General features: G+C 35.5%; 1 protein-coding gene across 16 annotated transcripts in view; it reads right to left on the bottom strand.

Annotated features, from left to right (window-relative positions):
* MEF2C (myocyte enhancer factor 2C) overlaps window positions 1-24,622 on the bottom strand; it is a 171,483-nt gene that overhangs the window by 81,146 nt on the left and 65,715 nt on the right. For 10 of the 16 annotated variants that reach the window (XM_053907208.1, XM_053907222.1, XM_053907215.1 and 7 more), the window contains one exon: window positions 14,590-14,785. In XM_053907208.1, coding sequence (XP_053763183.1) covers window positions 14,590-14,643 — 54 coding nt within the window. In that variant the 5' untranslated portion in view covers window positions 14,644-14,785. Of the gene's footprint in view, window positions 1-14,589; window positions 14,786-16,601; window positions 16,776-17,910; window positions 18,057-24,622 lie in introns of those variants that run through there. The other 6 variants (XM_053907210.1, XM_053907207.1, XM_053907213.1 and 3 more) reach the window with 5 other exon arrangements.

Below are 24,622 nucleotides of genomic sequence, written 5' to 3'. Positions count from 1 at the left end.
GATGTGAAGTAATATTTATTGACTATTCTCCATGTCAGACATTTGTGCTAGATGCTGGGGCTTCTATTACATATATATCTTCCTGAAGAGTTCATGTCTCTTCCTCATGGCTGGAAAAAAATAGTCATTTACTTCATTAATGGTTAAAAGCGACTTTCTTTATTTGAAAAAAAATGCACTACTTATTTAATAGCATTATTTTTTCAGTCATGTATAATGATTTCGCATTTTTATCTGGAGTTGGGTGAATTCAGTTTGTGTTTTCTGACCAACCTTTTCTCTAGACTGAACAGGAAAAATAACAGTAGATGTTAACCCAATCAGGTGAATATGAAATGAAGCCTACCATATTGGTTATTTCTTATCTTGTTCTTAGTGAAACATGATTGTGGCATTATGCCCCTCCCCATTTCCATCTGGTTGCTGGCAGGCTCCCATCAAGCTGCAAGGCTTCAATTAGTGTAAATGCCAATTTCTTCTACGAAGCTTTCATTGTTATATTCAGATAGAACTCATTTTTCCCTCATGGTGGTCCTCTAGAACTTTTTACAAACCTTTACCATGAGACTTATTCTAATATTATAGAGTTCGTTGTTTAGGAGTCTGCCTCTCCTATTGGCTTTGAGTTCTCCAAAGACCCTGTCTTGGGCTTCATACAAACTAGGCAGTGGACACTCAAAGAACATTTGCTGAGCTGGTGGATTAAAGAATGGAAATAGTCTATTTTAAAGTCTGAATGTTTGGTGTGTGGCCAAATTTGATGAAAAAGATGAGGTTCTAAAGAAATTGTGGCATGAAGTCAAAGACCCTCTCCCTTTTTTGTAGAAATAAGATAACTTTGTTTTATAGCTTTTGAGCTAAAATAGCTTTTGCAAAGATTAAGCTCATTTAGATTTTTAAAAAAGTATTTCAACAGGATCTGCTACAGGGGCTTTATTGTTTTGTTTGCTACCTTTCAAATTAACCACTTGAAGGTTTGAACACTTAAGGTTTTAGAGGAAGAAACCAACTTTCAATTATGTTGGTTTCTTATAAAGCTTGTTTTTATAAGATTTCAATAAAAATTTGCTCCCGAGAGAAAAATAATAAAGTCTAAACGTGTCAATATAATTTTCTGCTAAAAGTAGATACCTTTTTTTACTTGACTTTTTGACAATTTAATCTCTCAAAAATAATAGATTTTGGATATATGTATTTGTTTTACTAAAAAAGTTCACCTGTTAGTGACAGGAATCTTGAGACAAAGACTTACACCACTTTGGAATCTTAGAGAAGCTAGAGAGTGTCTAGAGAGAAATACACGTGTACATATGCTCTAGATTTCAAGAAAAAATATATATCAAAAAGTTCAGAGAAAAATGGTCTTTATTACTTTCCTAGATGATTCATCATGAAGGATGGAAAAGTGTGAAGATAAAAATTTAATTTTATAGTCACAAGATACAGAGATAAAGGGAGAGGATCTGCAAAATGCATTCTTTGAGCAAAAATTCACTGAACTTTCCAATGAGTTAAGATTTTCAAAAAACATGTATTTGGCAAAGAAAGTATTCAACGAAGTCCTCATCACGGTATTATAGAATTGATACTAGCTGGTAGTAATTTTTATCATTGGATTAGATGAAGATGTAGAAGGCATGCTTATAAGATCTGCATATAAAAATAAATCTGGTAGAGTGTCTATCCATAGCCGCCTCTACAGACTAGAAAGCTGGTCACAAACAATACGATGAAAAAGGTAATTTTAAAGTCTTTGTTCATATTTTTTAAAAAAACAATTCTGGAAGCTCAGGTTGGAGGAAAATTAATGTGGTGGCTGATATGGGGGAAAGGATCTAAAGTTGTAGTGTTCCAGAGTGGGAATTAATTATTCTAATGATCTTTTTGTTAGTACTAATTAATCTTTGGCACTGTATTCAGTTCTGAGAATTACATTTTACCATGACACTGACAAAATCAGTGTCTATAGGATGGCAAATAGGTTGATGTAGGATGTAAGAATAATTTTGCATTAGAAATCATTAAGGGAATCCGGAATGTTCAATCCAGAGAAATAGAGTTAAAAGTGATTTGCTAAACACTTTCCAAGATCTGAAGATTTCTGGCCATGTAAAGAGGCAGATGAGTTATTCTGTTTTACTCTACATATTAGAAAGCATTGCTGAAAATCTTTTAAAGAGGCTCAAAATAGAACATCTAGGGAGGAGAACTATCAAAGAGTGGATCTAGTCTGACAAAGTAGGAAGCAGTTCATTCCTGAGAATGTTTAAGTAGAGCTGCATATCAAGGAAGGTACAGAAGGTATTCCTGAATTAAGCAGAAGCTGGACCAGAGACCTTTAAAATATTTATTTCAGATTTTAGATGTTCAGATTCTATGCCTAGATAGCACACGCTTCTAGGTCAAGGGGAAAATTTGACTGAATGGTAATATAGTTGAAAACAAGAATCTATTTCTGTAATTTCATTCTATAAAATGCCTGTGTTTTGGTTACCCAATCTCATCAATATATTATCATAATCACCTCTAATTTCCATATTCCAAGAAGTAAAACAGGGTCACTTTCTTTTTATAGTTAGATGAGATACAAAGACTGTAAAGAATTTGAGTTACAATATTAAATTATGGACAGTGCTGAAAATGCACAGAAAAATAATTGTCCAGATTGATAAAAGAGAAAATTCACACTATTAAGATATTTTTAAAGAAGTAGTATATATGCATTATTACTGGGGCAGTGTGGTATAGAGGCAAAAATATAGGAATTGAAAATCAAGTCGGAGCTCTGCCATTTATGAGCTGTGTGCTCTTGGGTAAATTGTTTAACTTATCTGAATCCTGGTTTCTTCAACCACAAAGTGGAGGTTATAATGGACATCTTGCAGAGTCATGAGAGTTCACCGAGGGCCATAATAGAAGTATAAGTGACTTGTTGACTGTGAAACACTATACAAGGCAGGTAGTATTTTTTCTCTGATGCATCAGGCTCAGTTAGTTCTTGTTACATACGGTAAAAGACTGCTGTCCTAGAACCTGCCAACTTGGGTTAACACTATTATGTCTAGGCTAGAGTTTCTCTCTCAACTAGACCTTGAACTTTCCGTGGAAGCTCAGAACTTCTCTTTTCCAATCTTATGTCCTGAAGTCCCAGAACAAAACTTGGCTAAATATTTGTTGAATGAATGAAAGGATAGATGCATGGAGCAATTACACCTTTTTTGCCACCCAAAATGAATGGCTAAAAATGAATTTCAGTGCATGCTCAAACTATGTTAATAGGACATAGGAAATTTGCCACCGAGAGGAAAATTTCACATAGTTCTTTTTCTTTTTTGCCATATTAACTTATGGGGAAAATATGCTTTTGGTAAAACTGAAATTCAGGACAGAAATTGGAGTGGGCCAAATTTTGTGTATGGGTTTGTTGGTGAAATTATCATATTTCTTATGATTGTTTTTTTGGTAAGTGTTGACTTCATTTGGTGACTTTTTTTCTAAGAAGTTAAAGACTTTATAATAAGTTATCTCACCACATTTGACTGTATCTCTTTTAAGTTACCATACGGCACAGCTTACCATCCCCATTTCTCAGATGATACTTTTGTAAATGAAGACATAAAGTGTCACAAAACTAGTCCTTGGATGAGCTAGAAATACAACCCTTTTCACACAAAATTCATCCTTCTTTCCTCTAGTTGTTTTTCCCTCTTCTAGCTCGCCATGCACTTCAGGGGCTGACGGGCGGCACAGTATGAATCCCATCAACTGTTCACTGAGCAGTGTACAGGCACATTAAGAATTGTCAGCAATTCTGATGAGTACAAGCAGAATAGTGCATGAACTATTAATTCATGTAAGGATAGCTTTCTAGGTTAAAGTAAAAAAAATAATAATACAGAAATTGAGAAGAAGTTGGCTTCTATGTTCTCACAATAAACCAAAGCTCCTTTTGTGTGGGTGCTTCAGCCACTTCTGCCCTCAGGACCTCCAGCCATTCCCACTAAAGCCAGTGAGAACCACATGCATGCACCAGTGGGCACACACTAGTTCTATATTTATGGATGTTTATTTAAATTTCACAAAATGAGAAATATTTTGGTTGGTAGCAAATACAGCTCTGTTTACAGCCAGAATAAAAAAGGTAGGACTCTGATTTACACACAGGCAATGTAAATATCAAGTTCTAAAAACAGAGGACAAGACCTGTATCATTTCCTACAGGGTAGGGATATTAGTGTGATTACTGTGTAATGGAAGGGGCATTTAATAATGAGTCTCCCGGCCACATGTGTGCCTGCTCCGTTCACCCTCCCAATCTGGGCTGTGTTCACGTAAAGTTACCTCAGGAGAACTTTCCTGCCATATAAACTGTGAGAGCCCTCGTATCTTACAGGAGTTCTGAAAAATTGAAAGAAAAGACCTTTGGAAACAGCAGCTACTCACATCTCTGAGAATAAGTGAGTCCTGAACTCTAGAACCTTTGATGCATTGCTAAGGAAAGCAACAATAACTTTATCTATGGGTCCCTGATACTTCTTTCCACCACCCAGAACACTGTCAGCTGAATCTTAATTGAACTGCTCAATGAGTGGAAAACTTTTTGTTCAGTTCTTTAATTCATAAAGTGACATTAGTTTCTTTGTTTTACAACATATTTGGGACTAATATACCCAACTAATTCTACTTTCAAAGTTTTGAGGCTTTATCTTTTTGTTGTTGTTGTTGTCCAACAAGAGTCACGAGAAATATAACCCGCATCCTATGAAAATATTTTAGATTTAGATCCATTCCGCCTTACTCCCAACATAGATAGTTTCTCAGTTTCCTCCTGGTTAAGGAAATGGAACGACTAATGAAGGATAAGATGGACAGTTCATAGATACAATGCGCTCTCTAATCCAGAGGCACGAAGTCTTCCTATGTGTTTAATGGGTTAGGGATGGAGTCAAGAGTCTGCAACGACAATCTCTAATTGAAAAAAAGGGAAATGCCCTCTTAAATGCTCTTTTTCTTCCCCTGGCTTGCTCTGACAGTAAGTAATGGTACAACTGTTCTACACTATTCCTCTTCAATTTTATTTTGTTTAATTCAGTCTGTCATTAGAAAGGCTTGCGAGCTTTAGGCTTGATGATTACTCTCGGTGGGAGGAAGTAATGCCACTGCAGACTCGTGTTAGACAAGCGCTCCTTTATACAATGACGGGGCCTGCCATCGTAAATGAAAGGCTCTTTAAAGAGCAGTGAGGGACTCTTTTAAGCAGACTGCTACCATGTGCTTGTAACCCTCCAGCACAACTTGCGAGGATGAGACAGCAATGTGTTCTGCTGCAAAGAGGACTATTGTCCTCGTTGGCCTCAAGCGCATTGAGCCGCATTTCACTGCAGTGTAGCAGGATTTCCAAAGGGTTTGCAAGGAGTAGTTCCTAAAATTCTGAACAGAATAAAAGAATGAAAACCGGGGTTTGAGAGTGTGGAATTTAGAATTCTACCATCTCCTCACCCGAAGCCAACCCCCAAGCCCCAAAATAAAATTTAAAATTTTGTTCACTGCACTCTGTTTTGAGGAAAAATAATAAACAATGGGTTAGATCACAGTTAAATAGTTGAATGTATATGAATAAACTTGAATGTTTATTCACAGACTCACAGGGTCTGGGTTTTAAAACTTGTCATAGCTAATTTCTGATACATCTGTCTCCAGGAGGAAAAGGAAGAAAGATGATCTACAATTATTAAAATTACCAGGATTTAAAAGATTTTGTTGTAGTCCATTTTTAAGCCTAAAAATGTTCTGGATTTTAAAGAGATGACTATAACACACAGTATGTTTTTAATTTTTTATATGTGCTATTCAGGTCTCCTTGGTTCATTAAAAGGCTGATTTATGTTCTAAATTCAATCTGTAAAGGCAGCCATAAAATAAATACCTCTATCTATTTCTCTATACCCCATATACGCAAAAAGTATTTGAATATGAGACAAATTAAATAAACCAGATTAATATTTTGGGGGCAAAAACATGTTTACTAGTTTAACAAAGCCAAAATGTACCTAAGGTAAAGGTCAAAGACTACTTCATTCCCTGCTGAGCAAATGCTCAGGAAGCACATTTGTCTACGTTTCCTGTCATAACAGGAAGAGTGTAACTTCTTCCTTTCCACGATGGCTTCAGTTTTACCTCCTAACTCCAATATTTTCTCCCTCAGGGCCTTCCAAATCAATCCTCACAAGACAGAAGGCAGGAGGCTGTCTCCGTTGTAGTTTCCAAACAGTTGCGTTTGTTGAAATGTTATTTAAATGTTAGTGATTTCTTAAGCTAAACTGTTCCAACTTAAAATTAAAAGTCAAATTTCCAAACATTTAGAGTGGATCTCTTATTCCTATTAGTGGTTCAACATATTTCAAAGGAAATGCAAATATATATTCCATATTATGCAATTTCATTTACTTCAAGTTAATTACGTTATTTTTCTTTTTAGACCAAAGTTATTATTCTGGGGGTGGGGAGGGAGAGTTGCCATATTGTCTTCAATAAGAGTATGTGGGGGATGTAAACTTTAAAAATACTTGCATCAAGTTTTTGAAAGAGCTTATTTTAAACGAATAAATTATAATGTTAGAGGAAGTCTAGACTGCAAAGGACAGAGCTTTTGAGAAAATTAGCAACACGTTCTTTAATCTACAGTTTGGAAGAAACCTCTGGGCTTATGTGGTCTATTTATAATGTTAATATTTTTAGGGTTGGTTTCTTAGTAATACAATGTCACACACTTTGGTTTGTGCATTTGCAAAACAAAAGGTGACTTATTGCAAACAGAATGGGGTGTGCATGCATTCACAGAGGTGGAAGGTGCCATTCAATGCCAACTCTCTACACAAACTGATGGAGATACAATGAACACAAACGTGGGAATTTCTCTAAATTATAGTTTTAAATGAAAATTGAATGAGATATACAAACTAGAACTGAAACAACAAGACGTCTTGAAGCCCTCCAGTTTGTGCAGATTGTTACTGTATTCCTTGTGAAAATTTTGGCACCTCTTGGATTCCCTATCAAAGGAAACCTAATGAATGAATTTGATGGCAGTTGAGACAATACTTCTCTGGTAGTCAAGGAATAGAGTTAGTGGATATAAATATAAAATAGCTCACATGTATGGGATGTATAGTAAATGTGTGGTGCACTATTTCTATGTTTCACCCATATACTGGGGAGACCATTTGTGAACTGTTTTTAAATTGCTAGGAACAGAACAGAAATGAGTGGCCTGATGTCATAGCTGCTCAATGTACATCGGAACACTCTAGCTACCTCTTTGATTTGGAAACTCACAAAATACATTTTTTTTTCTTCTGGTTTCCTTTTTCAGTATCTTCAAACACCAGTAATTCCAGCTCTCTGAACAAAAACTTTTCCCCCTGGTGATTTTAAGATTAATGAAAGAATGATTTAACTTAAATGCTGGGGAACCTTTAAGTAGGAGCCCACAGGATGCATCAATATACCTATAATTCAATTCTGAAATGTTCTATGCCCTAATTCATTACTATGATACACTCTAATTATTTATTGATACCAAGTTTAGGGAGGCAGTTTAGCTGTTAAGAAATGATACTGAGAGTAAAAAAGGCTTAATAATCACCAATATCAGTTATCTGTGAATTTATTTTAGATTTAAATCAGTATTTCTGTGATTTTTTAAAACTTAAAAAAATGCTTTTATTTATTTTTGAGAGAGAGAGAGAGACTGTGCATGTGCTCATGCAAGGCGGGGGAGCGGCAGAGAGAGGGGGACAGATGATCTGAAGCAGGCTCTGCACTGATAACAGCAAGCCCCTTGTGGGGCTCGAACTCACCAACTGGGAGATCATGACCTGAACCGAAGTTAGATGCTCAACCGACTGAGCCACCCAGGCATCCCTACTTAAACTTCTGATTCACTTGATTTAAAACAAGCTTCCAGATATTCATGGACTAACATGTATAACTCTTTGATAGCAATTTAAGTATAATTTCCTCTCAGATAATATATACTTGCTTGGTATGCATACAGGCAATGGACAAAAATGTAAGTTCTGTTCGTGCAGATGACAAAAGAAAAAGTATGACTGGAATAATCTGTTCAACTCATGGTTTAGAATTAATTACAAAGTTATCTTCCTGAAGCCATTTATTTGTCTTTCTAAATTATCAAGTTCCTCACATTTAAAGAGTAGGTTAGTAGGTTTTTACCCTCAGGTTTAGAACTGTAATTAGCCTTTTATTTACTGGCATTCTGGATATCACCTTGAAGGAACATTACAGTACAATTTTCACTGAAATTTTAGCTAAAATTCTAAGAACAGCCTAAAATAGTGGAAAGTAGCAGAAAGTAAGGAATAATACTTGTTTCTTTTGAGAGTCATTTGATGAAATCAATAAATCTCTTTTATTCACTTTATTATTATTTTTTTAAATTTTTTAATCTTTATTTATTTTTGAGAGAGAGAGACAGTGTGTGAGCAGGGGAGGAGCAGAGAGAGAGGGAGACGCAGAATCTGAAGCAGGCTCCAGGCTCTGAGCTGTCAGCACCGAGCCTGATGTGGGGCTCGAACTCATGAACCGTGAGATCACGACCTAAGCCGAAGCCGGATGCTCAACCGACTGAGCCACCCAGGCACCCCTCTTTTATTCACTTTAAAAAAGATTAGATTTCGTTTAAAAACATCCTTATGTAGAAACTGTTCACAGGTTGCTGTGAACATATTTCTCCGAGTTCTTTTTTTCTAAGCCTATTTAAAATAATTTATAAGTTATATAAAGAAACTGGGTGGCTCAGATGGTTAAGCATCGGACTCTTGATTTCAGCTCAGGTCATGATCTCACAGTTTGTGGGACAGAGACCCTTGTCCAGCTGTGTGCTGACAGCTTGGTGCCTGCTTGGGATTCTCTCTAGCTCTCTCTCTGACCCTCCCCTGCTCACACTCTCTCTTTCTCTCTCTCTCAAAATAGGCAAATAAACATTAAAAACATAAAAAAAAAGAAACTGACATAGGGACCTAAGAAAAGAGAAAAAGTTAGAAAATTTAACAACTATGATCTCTGAATTCCTTTTAGTCATAAGGGGATTCTCTTGTTCTATTAAGAGGAGAATGTTGCTAATTGTCTTTAATTTGTGCTCCAGTTATTGCACTGATAATTACGTGAAATTTTGTTTGCTGGCAAAAACTATTAGTGTGCCAGACCTGATGGAAGAGAACTTAAGACTTTTAAAAATCTTCTTCCCTTAGCTTACTATATTAGGTCCTGTCTGTGTTATTTGGCAAATATTTTTCCCTTACAGTTATTCAAATATTTAAATGTCTTTTTATAACAAGTCACACAAATACATTTGGATTTACCTCTCCTATCATTTCAAAGTGGGGAAACTGAAAATTTAAAATACAAACATACAAGTATAAACAGGTTTAGGTTAAACAAGCTTATTTTTTGTATATCTTTCTTCTTGATACAACAGATATAACAGATTTCTAAGTATATTCTGCTTTTGTAAAAAGAGTGACACAAGGGTAAAACTCACTTTAAAAATCTGTTGTTGGTTTTTTTCAGGAGCATATTTACTGGTACCATATGAAGTAGGGTAAGATTATTGCCTGATTACTGAAGGTACTTAGGGGGTAAAAATAAGAAATGCAGAAGGAGACACTGAAATTGTAGTGTTAGAATAAAGTGGATGCTGGAAGTGATAAAAATGGTGACAAGTAGTTCAAAATAACTTGGTCAGTAACATATATTTGAAAATAAGTGCTGCAAGCATAGAACTTAGAAAACTACTCCTTCTCCTCCTTGTCACAAGCTCTGCCCTGCAAATGTCTGTGATTTTCCTTCCAGCCCACAAGCCATCCTCTGCTATCAGCCACTCCTGCTCTGAAAAGGATTCTCTCACCCCTTGTGAGATTCCAAAGGCTCCTTTTGTGCTCCTGCTCCACTCTATTCCACTTTTCCTTCCAGCTCCCTTATAGCCTTTAAAAGGTAGAACCTTCTTGAAATGAGGTTCAGGCACCACTCTTTAGTGTTCTACACAGCTCAGGAGTTTTAATGGAGGTCACATTAACTTATAAAAGCTAATGGTTTAAAAAGCATGAGTCTTAATAGGAACAGCTAATACGTACATTCATTGGGCGCTTATTATATGTTAGATGCTTTAAATTTATGCCCTAATTTAATTATCTCAATGACTTGAGGTGGGTACTATTTTTTAAACCTCAGTCTATTGATGAGGAAACTGATAAGGCTCAGAGGGGCTAGTATGTGGCAGAATTGAGATCACAGCTAGGTTCGTGTGTCTAAAACCCATGCTTTTCACCACTATGTTACACTGGATGCAGTATGATGTAATTGGGAAAAGCAAAGACATAAAACCATGCTCTTAGCCATTATATTATACAGGATGTAGCCTGACATGGTTGAGAAAAGCATGCATTGTTTTGTTTTTTTAATCTGAAAGGTGTGGGCTCCAAATTTTGGCCACCACTTAGTATTAACTCTCTGACTTGAAAGCTTTGCATGATCTGGGCCCTGTCTAGCATCTAATCTTTTCTCTCATCTCTCCAAAGTCATACACACCAGACTCAAGTTCCACAAGCTTTCCCTTGGCTCCTTAGCAAGCTCTTTCCGTTCTTAAGGAGCTTTGCAAATATTGTTCCATCTGGAATGTTGTCACCTGCCTAACTCTGACTCATGTTTTAGTTCTCATCTTTTAGCATTTCCTCAGAGAGGCCTTTCATCCAATCCCCAATCTAAATAAAGCACCTCTTGTTATACTTTGATAGCGCTTTGATAATTTCATTCACACCACATATCTATAACATTTTTATTATATATTTGCAAATCTCACGTCTGCTTCATCCTACTAAGCCAGGGATCCACAAACTCTGGCCCACAGGCCATATACAGCCCATCTCATTTTTGTCAGTAGAGTTTTATTCATAGACACATTCATTCATTTACACATTTGTCCAAGGTTGCTTTCACAACTAGGGCAGAGCTGAGTAGTTGAGATGAAGACTGTATGGCTCACAAGGCCAAAAATATTTGCTATCTGGCCCTTTACAGAAAAACTTTGCTGACCTCTGTGGCAGATGATAAGCTGTATGAGATTCGTCTGGTTTACCACTGAATTCTTAATGTTAAGCATATTGCAATCTAATAATATTTGTTGATTTAGTAAATAAGTGAATTATTCCCCTGTAAGTGGGGTTAATAAGAATTAAATGAAATAACACATACGTAATTCTTGGTACATGTTGCTACTTTTATTAAGTTATCTGGAAATTTCTATAAGACAAATTAACAATTCATGATTTTATTTATTTTTACATAGTCGCCTAAGTAATGTATGTAGTTTAAGTAAGAAATTGAGAAATAAGTAGTTTTCGTAAAGTCAGAAACTCTGGACAAATTTTTAAAAATAAAATGAGCTGTTCATTTTTTTCCTCCTCTAAACTATTTTATGTATACAACTGGAGTTTCTGAGTGTTAGCTGTTCTCCTTACTTCCGTTATGAAAGGTAGAGTAAGGGCAAAATTAAATTTAAACAGTTAGCTGCTGTTTTACAGCAGTGTTAGTTCTTAATGATATTCAACTTATACATCAGCTTTGTAATATTTCATTTCACACTTTTAAGTCTCTACTTCTTATTCTGTAAAAACACACCCTGTTCTCTGTATAGCCAAATAAACACCTGCAATGGCAGAGTGGGCTTTTACTACTTTTAAGAAAAGATGACAGTGAGCCATTGTGTGAGGTTCTATTATGGAGTCTGCAGTGGGGTAAGCTTCAAAAAGGGCAAAGCAGTTAACATTTTTCTTTTCCACATGTGAACACAAAGTTTAAAGGAAGCCCAGGCTGGGGGAGCCTCCGCACTTGGGATGATTGGCTCCCGCAGATTTGCTAGTGGTGGTGATTATTAGAAGTGACCTATATCTTGTAAGCTTTCATGTCCACTCTCGTAGTAGGTGAGTGGTGCACATAACAAACATTTATAAGTAAGATGGATGTCTGAGATTGTCAATAGCCACTAAAATAATCACTGAAATATACATTAAAACATGGCAGTTTTCACTTCTGCCGATTCAAGAGTATGAGTGAAGGACCTGCCATACCTAAAGGTTGGAGAAGACTACACAGATCTGAAATTCTGTAGAATAAAACCAAGGAATTCATCTTCAGGATTAAAAAAGTCATCTAAATTGAAGTGAATTTAAACAATTTTTCTTCTCCTACAATTATCATGACTTCTAACATGGATGAGAGTAACAGTAACTATAGACGCAGCATATATAAATTAAGATGTTCGATTATTAGCTCAAAAGTATGTGTTAAAATTCTTCCATCCTGTGTGAGTTTTATGTTCCTTTATAAAGCATAATGAAAGCTCATGAATTCAACCTGCAGAAATTTTCTCCTTTCTTTGTAGGCAAAAGGAAGATACTATGAATTTCATGAACCTAAACATTACCTGGTATTATCAATGAACTTAGGTGCTAATTCCTATAATTTTTGACAGCACTCAAAATAGATTCTAGTACAAATAACTGGATCTAAACAGTCAATGGTACATGGTGTTCAATATTTCAGTCTCAATTTCAATTTCAAGCTGTAAGCCAACAAAAAAATACTGTGGTTTATATTGACAGAATTATTACTTTTTGGTTTGACCGATAGCAATAAACAATGTGTAGGAAAACAATGAAGAAATCCATCAAAAATCTTTATTTATCCTTTAACTCAATTTTCAGCCAAAAATAGTTCAAGTCATGCGTATGTACCTTAAATATAATAATTTAAGGGAGTATAAACTTGAAAATCTAAAGTTTATCTCTTAATGACATACTGGCTTTGATGGCATAAATAACAACTTCTATTCATTATCATTTACACATATAACAACTTAAGTGTCCATCAATGGATGAATGAATAAATAAGTTGTTACACACACATATACACACAATGGAACGTTATTCAGCCATAAAAAAGAGGAAATCCTACTATTTGCAACACCATGAAGGGATCTTGAGGGCATTATGCTAAGTGAAATAAGTCAGAAAGAGAAAGACAAAGACTGTGTGATCTCATTTATATGTAGAATCTAAAAAACAAACAAACTCACCCAAAGAGATCAGACTTGTGATTACCAGAGGTGGAGGGTTGGGGGAAGAAGAAATGGAGGAAGGTGGTCAAAAGGTACAAACTTCCAGTTACAAGATAAATAAGTACTAGGGTTGTAACATACAACACGATGACTACAGCTACCACTGCTGTGTGATACACAGAAAGGTTGCTAAGAGTAAGTCCTTTTTTTCCTTATTCTTTTCCTTTTATTATATCTATACGAGATGATGGATGTTAGCTGAACTGATTGTGGTAATCATTTCACAATACATGTAAATCAACCCAACACACTGGATGCCTTAAAATTATAGAGTGATGTATGTCAATTATGTCTCAATAAAACTGGAGAAAAAAACATAGAAAAAAACTTAAACCAGAAATCAGTTCTAGTCTCACTTGCAGTTCCAAGAAGACAGAAGGGGAGACAGACCAGAGTGTCTTTATTTGGAGGAAATTAGTCTGGTGAGGGCATCTCCAAAGGCCATCCTCTTAACTTTCCCCAGAATAAATGAGCAACAGGCAAAACATTCCTCTCTCCCATGGTCAAGGAATGAATGCCAGTTTTGCAAGTTCCATTATCCATTTGTAATGGTTGGGATCTGGCAGTACTACAATTTGTTAATTAACATTAGAATGCATACAAACCACCCAACTATCCTTGTATCACCTAACCAAATGCACTCTCCCCAAGTGTGAAGGAAAATAGTCAAATCACAAATATTCATGATATACAAGTCTTTGTCGAATAGAACATTTAGAGATATAAAATCTTTAGAACAAATTGATGGTATCATACAGTATTATCATTGGACTCGCAGAAAAAAATGGTAACATCATCTGCCTCTTTGTTTACAAAATTCGTGGTTTAAAGAAAATGGTATGAATTAATGAATAGTTTTTGCCTAAGTGTTTTAAGTTACTAATATTTCATGAGGGTGTTTGTTGTTGTTGTCAGCACAATGCTAAATATTTTGGAGACATTTCAAAGTCTCTTTTAGTGTGAATACAAATAAAGCCATTTTTATAAGCCTATATCCTAAAACTTTAAGTGCATGACCACAAAAGTCCTCGTTCCCATGAATATAGGAATCTTTGTTTGATGATGCATGCAGTGCAGCAATGTTATGCTTATTAACTCTTAATTATTAAGCTATTCATGTTATACAGGGATAGCTCCCGTTCAAAATTTATTGTGAAATAAAAAGTGAATAATCATGAACATGTAAGCTATTTGTCTAACAGATAAGGTGATTCTTCCCCCTTGACATATGATAGAATATTAGCATTTAAACTGGCCACATTTAATTCACTAAGACTTCTCTTAATGTATGCTCACAAGTTTGGAATGTTTTCAGGGTACCTTTAATATACCTGGGGGAAATGTAATAAATAGTCCATGTAAATAATGATACAAGAAAAAGTCTACCCACTCACCTGTCTGTTACGTTCATCCATAATCCTCGTAATCTGAATCTTTTTTCTCCCCATAGTCCCCGTTTTTCTTCTCTCTCTCGTCCCTGAAATTATGTATTTTTTCCTTCCTTTTCTTTCTCTTTCCTGCTTCCTCCAAACAAATCTCCTTCTTCAGCACTTGCACTGCTCAGTTCCCAAATTCCTGCATTCGTTCCTGCTGGACAAAAAAGAAAAATTAAATGCCACTTTAACTGAAAGCCAGTTTCATAAGAACTATCGTATTCTAATTTTTTAAAAAAGAAAACTATATGGAAGTAAGCCAATCAAATGAATGAAAATATGTACTCAAAGCACATGGTATATCCCATGCAGGAGCATATCAAATAGGAACAGTTTGTTTTTACAGTTAAAATAATCTCATAATATAACAAGTCATTTAAATGACAAAAACTGTACTTTAAAGCCCAACACTTGAAATGTATCTTTTGCAACGAGTTTCTTAATATTTTTTAATGAAATTAGGTGACTATTTTCACCCTTCTATTATGAAAAATTACCTGAATCAGAGAGTTAATGAACCTCTATGTACCTGTGTATGCTAAGTAGGGCAGCTAATTCATTTCTGAAGGGAAAACAATCTTGTGTTTTGACAGCAGAGGTGATAACGTCCCTCGTTATGCAAATAGGATGGACTATTATGAAAGTGCTATTTGATATATGTAAATGTCAACTAATTTAAATCTAAATCCTTTAATCTTATTTTTAAAAAGTCACTGCTATGAGAACACTGTAAAAATAATATGGGATATTTAATCTTACATAATAAGCAGCTATCAGCACTGAGATCTCCTTTTCCTCTTGAAAGCCCTTAAGCTATATATTGAACACAAGAATCAAAAAAGATAATCATTCACAGAAAAGAAATGGTGGGAAAAAATTAGAGTATTACTCCATTTATAAGGATACTTTTTTTAATAACTACACTTTTTATAATAAGCCATCAGTTCTCAAAATTTAAATATTTTAAAAAGACATATCATATGTCTTTGGGGAGTAAGATACAAAATTACAGAAGCCTGATACTCTACATATACTAGATATCTTTAGGTCATGAATTAAAATTAAAGAAAGGATCATCCATAATATAAAATAAACCCAGAGAACCCGAGTATTAAAAGTATGTATTTTACTTTGTTTTAAATTATATCTGAAAATATTTGAAAGTAATGAAAATAAATTGCCGTGAAATGTGGAAGTTAACCAGAAAGCATTCCACAATGGATTCTTCATTTGCAAGCAACAGCTCCAATTATCCTATCCAGTCTTATGTCAGAGAATGCAACTACTTTACACATGGCTCAGAATTTCCCTGTTTTAGTTGGTGTCTGACAAGGGACCTGAAAAATTCCCACATGTATTATGTAATGCTAAGCCAATGTCCTGGCTATTTAATAGATTATTTGGCTCCAATTCAAAGTTATCGGAACAGGAAAGCTGTTATACACTTGGTCTGATCATCAGCTGTCTTTTGATTTCTTTAATTTAATTTCTAAATTCTTTATCACCTTGAGTAAATTTCTTTAAATTAAAATTTTCTGTGGTTATCTAATTGCAGAAGCTATTATGATATAATTAGTTCTGGTGGATTAAGCGCTGCTTAAATACTAAGACCATCCATTCTCCTTTGCCCAATGCCTTTCTACGAAACTGCGGCTCAGTTGTGCCTCTGAGAATACTATATATGTTGAGTAACATCATGACCACACAGTGCTTATCAAAAACTCCAGTGGTAATTTGAAATGTTGGAAGTAGTTCAAAAGTTTTAAAGAGTTATATAAACAACACACATTTGACAAATACACATGAAAAAATTAGCTATAAGACATTAAAATCACATTACAATAGAAAACATTCATGAAGCACAATTGCATTATATATTTGCTGTTGCCAAACACTGTCCATCTATCTATTTTTAGAAACAGTCTTAAATATCACTCAACTGGGCAACTTTCCTGTGTTTCCTATAGTCTTACCTTAGAAGCCAGCGGCACATTAGATTGATATTTCCCTTGCATGTGCAAGACCCCAAAGAGACAAACAGGCTTCCTCTATCACAGAAAAGCCAACCCATGAATCCACAGCAAATGCATATGGGACAATTTCCTTTCTTTTCGTTTAGCTGAGGCCGGTGGCACTATCGGCTTACAGGACTATGCCTGCCTAAGCGCTTATTCACTTTAAGGTGGAAGGTCAGGGTGAACAGATTAGAGTGTGGTGACAAGGCGGGGAAGACGAGAACTTCTACAGATCCTGGTTTCAAAATACAAATAACCAAACAAGCAGAGAAACATCCCAGGAGAAAAGTCTCTTCAGAAAGGCAGAGGGAGCGCTCCTCCAGAGCCAAACTTAGAAGAGTTCCTACATATCACCACCCCATACTTCCCAACTTTGAAACGAGAGACACTTTTGAAAAAGAGCAGGGCAGGGATTTTAATTAGTGAAAAAGGATGGGAAATATTTTGCCTGAGAAAATTTATATGCATATATCAAACATGTATATAAAATGGTCAGAACACCACTGGATATGTTTTCCCTTTTGAAATACGCAAGGTAAAGACAAACAAGCTTAAATTTCAGTAAAAATTAAGGTATTTTCCTGCTTTCCATAAAAATGAATGTTTCTTGAAGTCTTGCCTGCTGAACATTTTTAAAATACGAAATCTGATATTATTATGTACACATGCAGACTACTACGCAGTGATGATGCGACGTTTTCATGAAGTAAAATATGTCACGAGATGTGGCTTAGAACATTTGATTATGGATCACCACGTTTCAGGGCTGCCAGTAAAAATTCAGAGTTAGGAAGGCCAACAATAGCTCAGGAGTTGTTTTCTTAGCATAACTATTTTTCTAAGCTGATTTTTATGCAAAAATTATTTTGCAAAGTCGGTTTTGAGTATTAATTTGTAGGAGGCCTAGAGTGGCTGAGAAAGATATTATGTAACTTTAGTAGCTTTTAAAACTGTTTTGTATGTATACGAAGAAGAAGAGAATCGCTAAACTCCGTGTAGCAGAATTTCAAGTTATGCTGAGAACTTTCATTACATACAATCAACCATAAGCTTAAAATAATTCCAGCAGCCCTGCTGCTAACTTCTCTCCACATGAAAGAAGCATTCTTGGAAAATGACAGAGCCACAGAGAAACAATCAGTAATTAAAAAAAGAAGAAGAAAAAGAAACGCTCTACCACAGTTACACTCTATGGAGTTACAGTCTTCTGCATTTTTTTTTCTTTTCGTCAACCTAAATATAAGAAAAATAAAATCAAGCTGCTTACTAAAAAGGGGAACTTCATTATGGCAGGCTTCTGTTCACTTTGAGTTTGGCATAAGCAGACAGATGAAGGCAGAGTGGTTTTGAGACCCAAGTAGAGAAGAATATCTTGTGGACAGATGCTAAAGATCCTTCTCCCACCCCAGCTCTCTCATTTACAAACAAGTTCCCTTGAGTGACACACACCGCCTCCCCCCTTCCCAGCCTCACTCTTTTTTGCGCTCTTCCTCCCTCTCTCCCTCCCTCCCACAAAATCCCTCCCCTTCACACAGAAGAATCTTGACAGAATGGCAGGAAACACGCACAGACTGGTCGGGGAAGGATATGATGTCAGCAACCACGAACAATAAAAGGTGTAAAGGTGCTTCCTTCCCTAAACTGTTCCAGAAGTGTAAAATGGGAACCAAAACTCTTCACTTCCTTCTCTGAGCAGAACTGTCTGAGTGTGCCTTGCTGCATGCCACACACAGAGAGGCCTTTGAGAGGTTCAGATAAGGGACAATGACAGAAACGCAGACATGGAGACACAATTTTGTATTTCTATTTTTAAAGCACCTAAGAAAAATCCATTTCAGGTCTAGTTTTGTCTTTTGTATGATTGCTTTAAGGAATAAGAACAAGAAAACGAATTCACTTTGGTCAAGGAGGAGATACATCACAATTACCATTTACTATGTCTCGCAGAAGTCATCTGACACAGCTAACGCAGCCGTATAATCTTAATTTACCCTTCGAGGCAAATGAAGAATTCTATACAGACAAAGAGCCAATTGGATAAATTATATTTTTGGTAAAAAATAGAATCACAAAAGCTGTCCAAAAAACAAAACAAAAAAAAATCAATGTTTGTTAGTAAAACACATTACTTCTTTGCAACCATAGTTTAAAAAAAGATATAGTGAGTGGGGGGAATAGATGACTGTGTTATTGCAGTTCTCAAAGTTGTCCAAAAAATTCAGAGTAAGAACCAAAGAAACTAACATAAACTTTCAGTATATAACGAAACTATTTATTTTAATCTCATCGCTATTAGGTTCCTTCTAACATGGAAATGGCAGTCTACCATAAGGTTTCTGTAGGAAGAAAACCACATATCAAGTGGATCTGAGTCATCTTCAGATTTCAATCATCTTCCCACAACACTTTGATTTAGAAATTAAACACAACCTTCAGTTATGTGTTTTGATCATAGAGTGAGACTGCCATGCCACATTAAAAGATGTGGGAAGAAATTAATTCTCTTCTGCTAAACTTATCTTTGCAAAGCATGTATTTTGCTACAATAAGCACAATGCAGTCACTTAAATAAAAACAACCTATGAAAAATGATCAAACATTAAAATATGTGATGTCAATCTGCAAAGAAAGAATTCTGGTTTTCTTTTACTCATATTAGCAAATAACTTCTTCGCTGTCTTATATTTTCACTAACACTAGCATCTTCATACAGAGTTTTATAAAAACTAAAGGCTGAAAACCAAGCACACTATGTCCAACAAAAAATGATACTGTCATATAAACACAAACCGGATGCTTAGTAGGAGACGAAAATGATCTTAAGCCCAGTTGCTGCAAGCCTGGCATTAGTAATTCAAATAAGTAAATGATTCATTATTATTTGAAGTGGAAAACTTTGCTTATTATGGTACAGAGATACATTTAACTTTCTCCTTTATGACATATTTGAAAGACATATGAGGCATGTAACTATATTTTGGTTAAAATGAACAAGTAGAACTTTTACTTTTTTTTTCTGCTTAAGAGGTATTTTGAACTTCGAAAGACATAACAATTATTATTATTCTTATTGTTACTCAACTATGTTATATCCTAAGAGTTGGGGAATACTTCCTTGGTCCTGAAACTCATTCCACGTCTCTTGAAGTAAATTTATGATGTTGTATTACCCTAGCTATGAATGCTAGCTGATTTCATTTTAAAGACACATAGTCAAAACTTACCTTCCTAAGGGTACTTAAAAAACCACTATTATTTACCTTTGGATAGATACCATCATGCCAAATACAAAGTTATCTTCTCAATTTATTTCAATTTAGTGGCAATATAATGGAATTTGGAATTGTCACCAAGTCTCAGTAACATAGTGTCACATACAAATAATAATGTCATCTGTCAGTTCCTCATACATGCCACACTCCTTCCTACCACAGGGCCTTTGAATATGCAATCCCCCCTGCCTGGAATGCTCCACCTTCCCCTCTGTGCCCCCTTAACTTCTTCCTCTCCTTTCTGTCTTAGGTCTAATTTCACCTCCTCAGGAAGCACTCCATCCTTTCATGATCACAACAAATCCCCCGTTAAGACTCACAGCACCATGCCTTTCTCTGTAGCACTTGTCACAACTGAAATTGCCTGTCTTCTTCAACATCTGTGGGCCAACTCTGTTTTGTATCACTTTCGTAACCACATTATCTACCCCACTGCCAGGCACATCAGAGGAGCCGGTAACTCAGTTGATTAACAAATTTAAGATTTTCACCTCTCAGGTATGTATTTTCTTCAGTTGCTAGTTTTAATGACTATTCCTGAGAATATTTTCATATTTCTGCTTATACAGAAGCAAGTTGACAACCTCATTTAATCCTCTGTCATATTTATATAGCATCTCATATATGGAATAAGAGTAACTCACAACCCGAAGTCGAAGTGGAAAGAATTTTGGAGTCAGGAGGCTCAGGTCTGAACTTGAGCTTGTTGTTTGCTCTTGCCTACAACAAGCTGGGAACAAACTTCTTGACGTGCAGGATGGCTACGAGCACTAGGTGTGGTACTGTATGCAAAGTGGGTACACAGCAGCACTGCAGACATGACCTACTACTTGGAAGACTGCTTCAGTTTTGAGGCATAAAACAAAAGTCGTGTTATACAACGAGGCTACCAAGCGAATCATAGTCCTTACGTACACCGTGAAGACTTCACTTTCCAGAGCTAATGATGAGCAAGTTCTAACAGGTAATGCTTCATTTATTCCTTAACAATAATCATTATATGAAGAAAAAAATTTACAGTGTTATAAAAATTAAGAAGTTTCTCTTAAGTATCAGTCATGGAAGAGCTTCAGGCTGCAAAAGCAGAAATAACTAGGGAAATATATCAATTTTCCCAATGACCATGGCTGCTGAAAACTCTACATTAATGCTTCTAGTCCTACTTTAATATCTTTCCCCAAGGACAAAAGGAGATGAAATGTATGTCAGAAATATAATAAGGCTAAAAAGGAACTCGTTTTGAAAACCTCTGCAATTAATTTAATAAGTGGGCCTAACCTGCCGTTATCACTGACATAAATCATTTTATTTACACAGTTCTAGAATTTAGGAGACACGCATACCTTCAAACAACCGTGTTGCAATATAAACAATTTAATAAACACGAGGGAAGCATACCTTCCCCGTCATGGTTTTCCATGGTATATTCTGTCTTGAACATTTTTTTCACACTGCAGCTTAAACAGCCTTCTTCATTCCCCGTTCCAAAATAAACTCCAAATGGTCTAAATATGTCAAGAGCCTCATGCTGTTGAACCACATCACAGTTTTTTTTTTTGCCTTTCCACATCATATTAAGTAATTAATTCAGGGTTCTATCATGTCTTTGTTTTCCTAATTTTTCCCAACAGTACAGCCACCACCTTTTCTTTCAAAAGCCACTTAGTGATGTGCCAGGGCTTACCACAAAGGTAACCCCTGCATTGCGTCATCACAAAGCAACAGCTACTATTTGGCATCACAGATTGCGTTCTGTTCCCCAGCTGTAACCTCTCAGTAAGAACACGCAGCTGGATTTTGTGTCGCTCTTACTGAACAAAGCAAGTAAAGCACCACACAACACCAGTATCGGTGAAACAAAATTGCCAGCCTTCAAAGCAAGCTAGGATTGAAGAGGGAGATGTTGTTATACGTTTTCGTGTTACTATAACAAAATCTGAGTTCCTGGGCATCTCATAATCCTTTCAGAAAAACATTTTATGTTCATTATTTTCTTAATCTTTTATATATCTTATTTCATCACTAAAGTGGAAAAACTCTATAAATTTCTTTCTCAAAAGCCTATATGTACCAGACACCATGTTCAGCCTTACTGATACATTGGTGTGTGTGTCTGGGTGTGTGTGGGGAGAACATTTTTGTGCAAACCTGCAGCAAATGGAAAAGCTCCATTTCAGTCTTTGATAATGTGAAGATAAAACAGTAAGAGTACATTTTAAGACACCTGAGTAGTCTTAAATAATCACAATATTACTAAGAAATCACAATATTACGAAGTAATCACACCAAATAATCAAATAATCACAATATCACCAAATAATCACAATAAATAATCACAATATTACTAAGAAAGTGATATAACTGGTTAAAAGGCAGTCTAAGTAATTATTCTGTATTCAAATATTACGTTAAACAATTGAAAATTATGTCCTAAAAATAATTTGCTTCTGTTTTTATTTTCCTAATTTAGTTAATATTTGAAGATGACCTTGAAATAGAAAGAAATAACTACTGTCCTCCTGCCAATGTTTTTGTTATACATTAAGGAGAATAAGCTTGATAAATCACCCACTATTTACACTGAATGTCATTTACTTTTTGTCTTTGGTCGAACTTCAGGAATTTATAAAGTTTACATAAAAGCCTTTCATCTAATATACATAATAGCCAAAATGCCATAATAATGTCTCTCAAAATATAGATATTTGATATTGCTGTTCTATGTGGCTCAACATGGAAACCAGTGATTCATCAATTTTTCTATTCTCTTCATCTCTTTTACAGCATCCTAATCAACCTAATTAAGGCTTTGTTCATCTGAAACCTCTGATGACAATTTGTTTAACTCTATCCCACTGTGGTCTTCTTATAAGGAGAATTAAATCTGATCTTCTGACAGCAATCATTAAATGATCCCAACTGGCCCCAATTAAGCCACATGGCTCACGGGCTTCCATACAGTCAAGTGCCAAGTTCTCTGCTCCATTCGCACATCATTCTTTACCTTGGTTTATTTTCTTAAAGCCAATTAAGTATGTGTCTTATCGAGTGGAACTAAATTTCCTTGTGTACATTAGCTTAAGATACAGTGCATCAATTGACTTTGCAGTCACACTGAAGTATCACACAGGGCTCCTAAAGCCATTCTCTCTAGCTGTAGTGCTATTAATGAAAATAAAACAAAACAAAAAAAACACAACACTTTAAATTTACTTACCCATGCTGAAATTGATACATGTACCTTCTCAAATAATACACATAATTCAAACACTTGTGGCTAACATAAATCAACAACAACTTTCTATCTGGCTTATTTACAATGATCTTTTAATAGAGTAGTATCTGCATTTGGTAGAGCTTAACATCCTTTTTTTTTTTTTTAAAAAAAAGCATTTAAATTGTCTCTTTAAGAGCTGCTAAAAGAGTAGTTCCAAAGTAAGACTTCTGAAGTTAACCTTTCTTACCCTTAATTTCTGCTCTAATTTTTTTCACATATGCTCAATTGTAAGTTCTGTAATGATGTTCGCAGGCCTTCCTATGAATGCAGGTAGCCTCAGGATTTAGAGCTCATTGATTGTGTGCTACTCCAGGGACATGGCTGATTAAAAACAGCCTCGTGAGGAGGAGTAGCTCCTATTCACATCTGGCTCATCTTGTTCTAAACTCTCATACCTGTATGGAAATTTGACCCCTAGCTCTGGCTTTGGAGCACCGCACTTTTCAGAGTCCTTTACCTTCGACGTCAGGGCAGAAACAGTTAGATTAATCTCAGTATGACTGGTGTTTGACACAGTTTCTGAAGGCCTTAATCAATTATCCTGACTACTTTTCTGAGAATAAAAACAAATGTGCTGTATTTTTACATCTATTCTAATTATAGCTATCACTGATCATCTGTTGGTATCTGATGCAGGCTATCTGTCACAGTTCTCAGAGCAGATGGATTAGAACATATCTGTTCATCCTAATCATACATTAAAAACTGACATTAGGATAGAAAACTGAAATGGATGCTATGCATCTTATTGGACATTAACCTTGATGGAGCACTGCAATTCTTTTTATTCCTTGACCAACAGATGTAACTACAAAGAAAAAGGAAAATATAATAGAATCTTTAACATATTGACATTTGGAAACACCTAGAAAAATAGTTATGCGTGTTTTCTTTATGATAGCTAAATAGATAATCGTCTACTCAATAAAAGTTCTCCTCAGAAGAGGAAAATTCAAAATATTTACTACAAAATGCTGATGATTTAGAAAATACTAACAGCCTAACAGCTGATTGACCTTAAAAAAATGTATAATAAATATACCAAAATTTTGGCAAAGCAAAACAAGATGCTCGGGTGTTGTATTATGAAATATTTCTCACTGTATTATAGTAATCTCCAATAAGGTTTGATGTTAATTTTAGAGCACGCTTCTGCTAAAAAGGGCAAACCCTGCAACAGATTTAGTACAAAGAAGCCGAAAATATCCTGTGGAAAAAAAAAATCTGTAGTGAAATCAGCCAGCCCAAATCCTGCCATTACTCAGCACTGCAGTGACGTGCGGATGTTTGTAGTGGTTTGAGGAGCCAGCAGGGGTGGAAACTCTACGTACTCGACTTCAACATGATTGCAATTGAACCTCATCAAAGTAAGAGCTCATAATTTGTCACAGAAAACAGCCAATTAACATATGTTAGAAAAAGGCTTCATA

The sequence above is a fragment of the Panthera pardus genome, unplaced genomic scaffold (genome assembly GCF_024362965.1).
Source record: "Panthera pardus isolate Hobbes unplaced genomic scaffold, ASM2436296v1 HiC_scaffold_2, whole genome shotgun sequence".
NCBI lineage: Eukaryota > Metazoa > Chordata > Mammalia > Carnivora > Felidae > Panthera > Panthera pardus.
The sequence above is the reverse complement of the archived record's forward strand: the minus strand, read 5'-3'. Positions and strand labels throughout refer to the sequence as shown.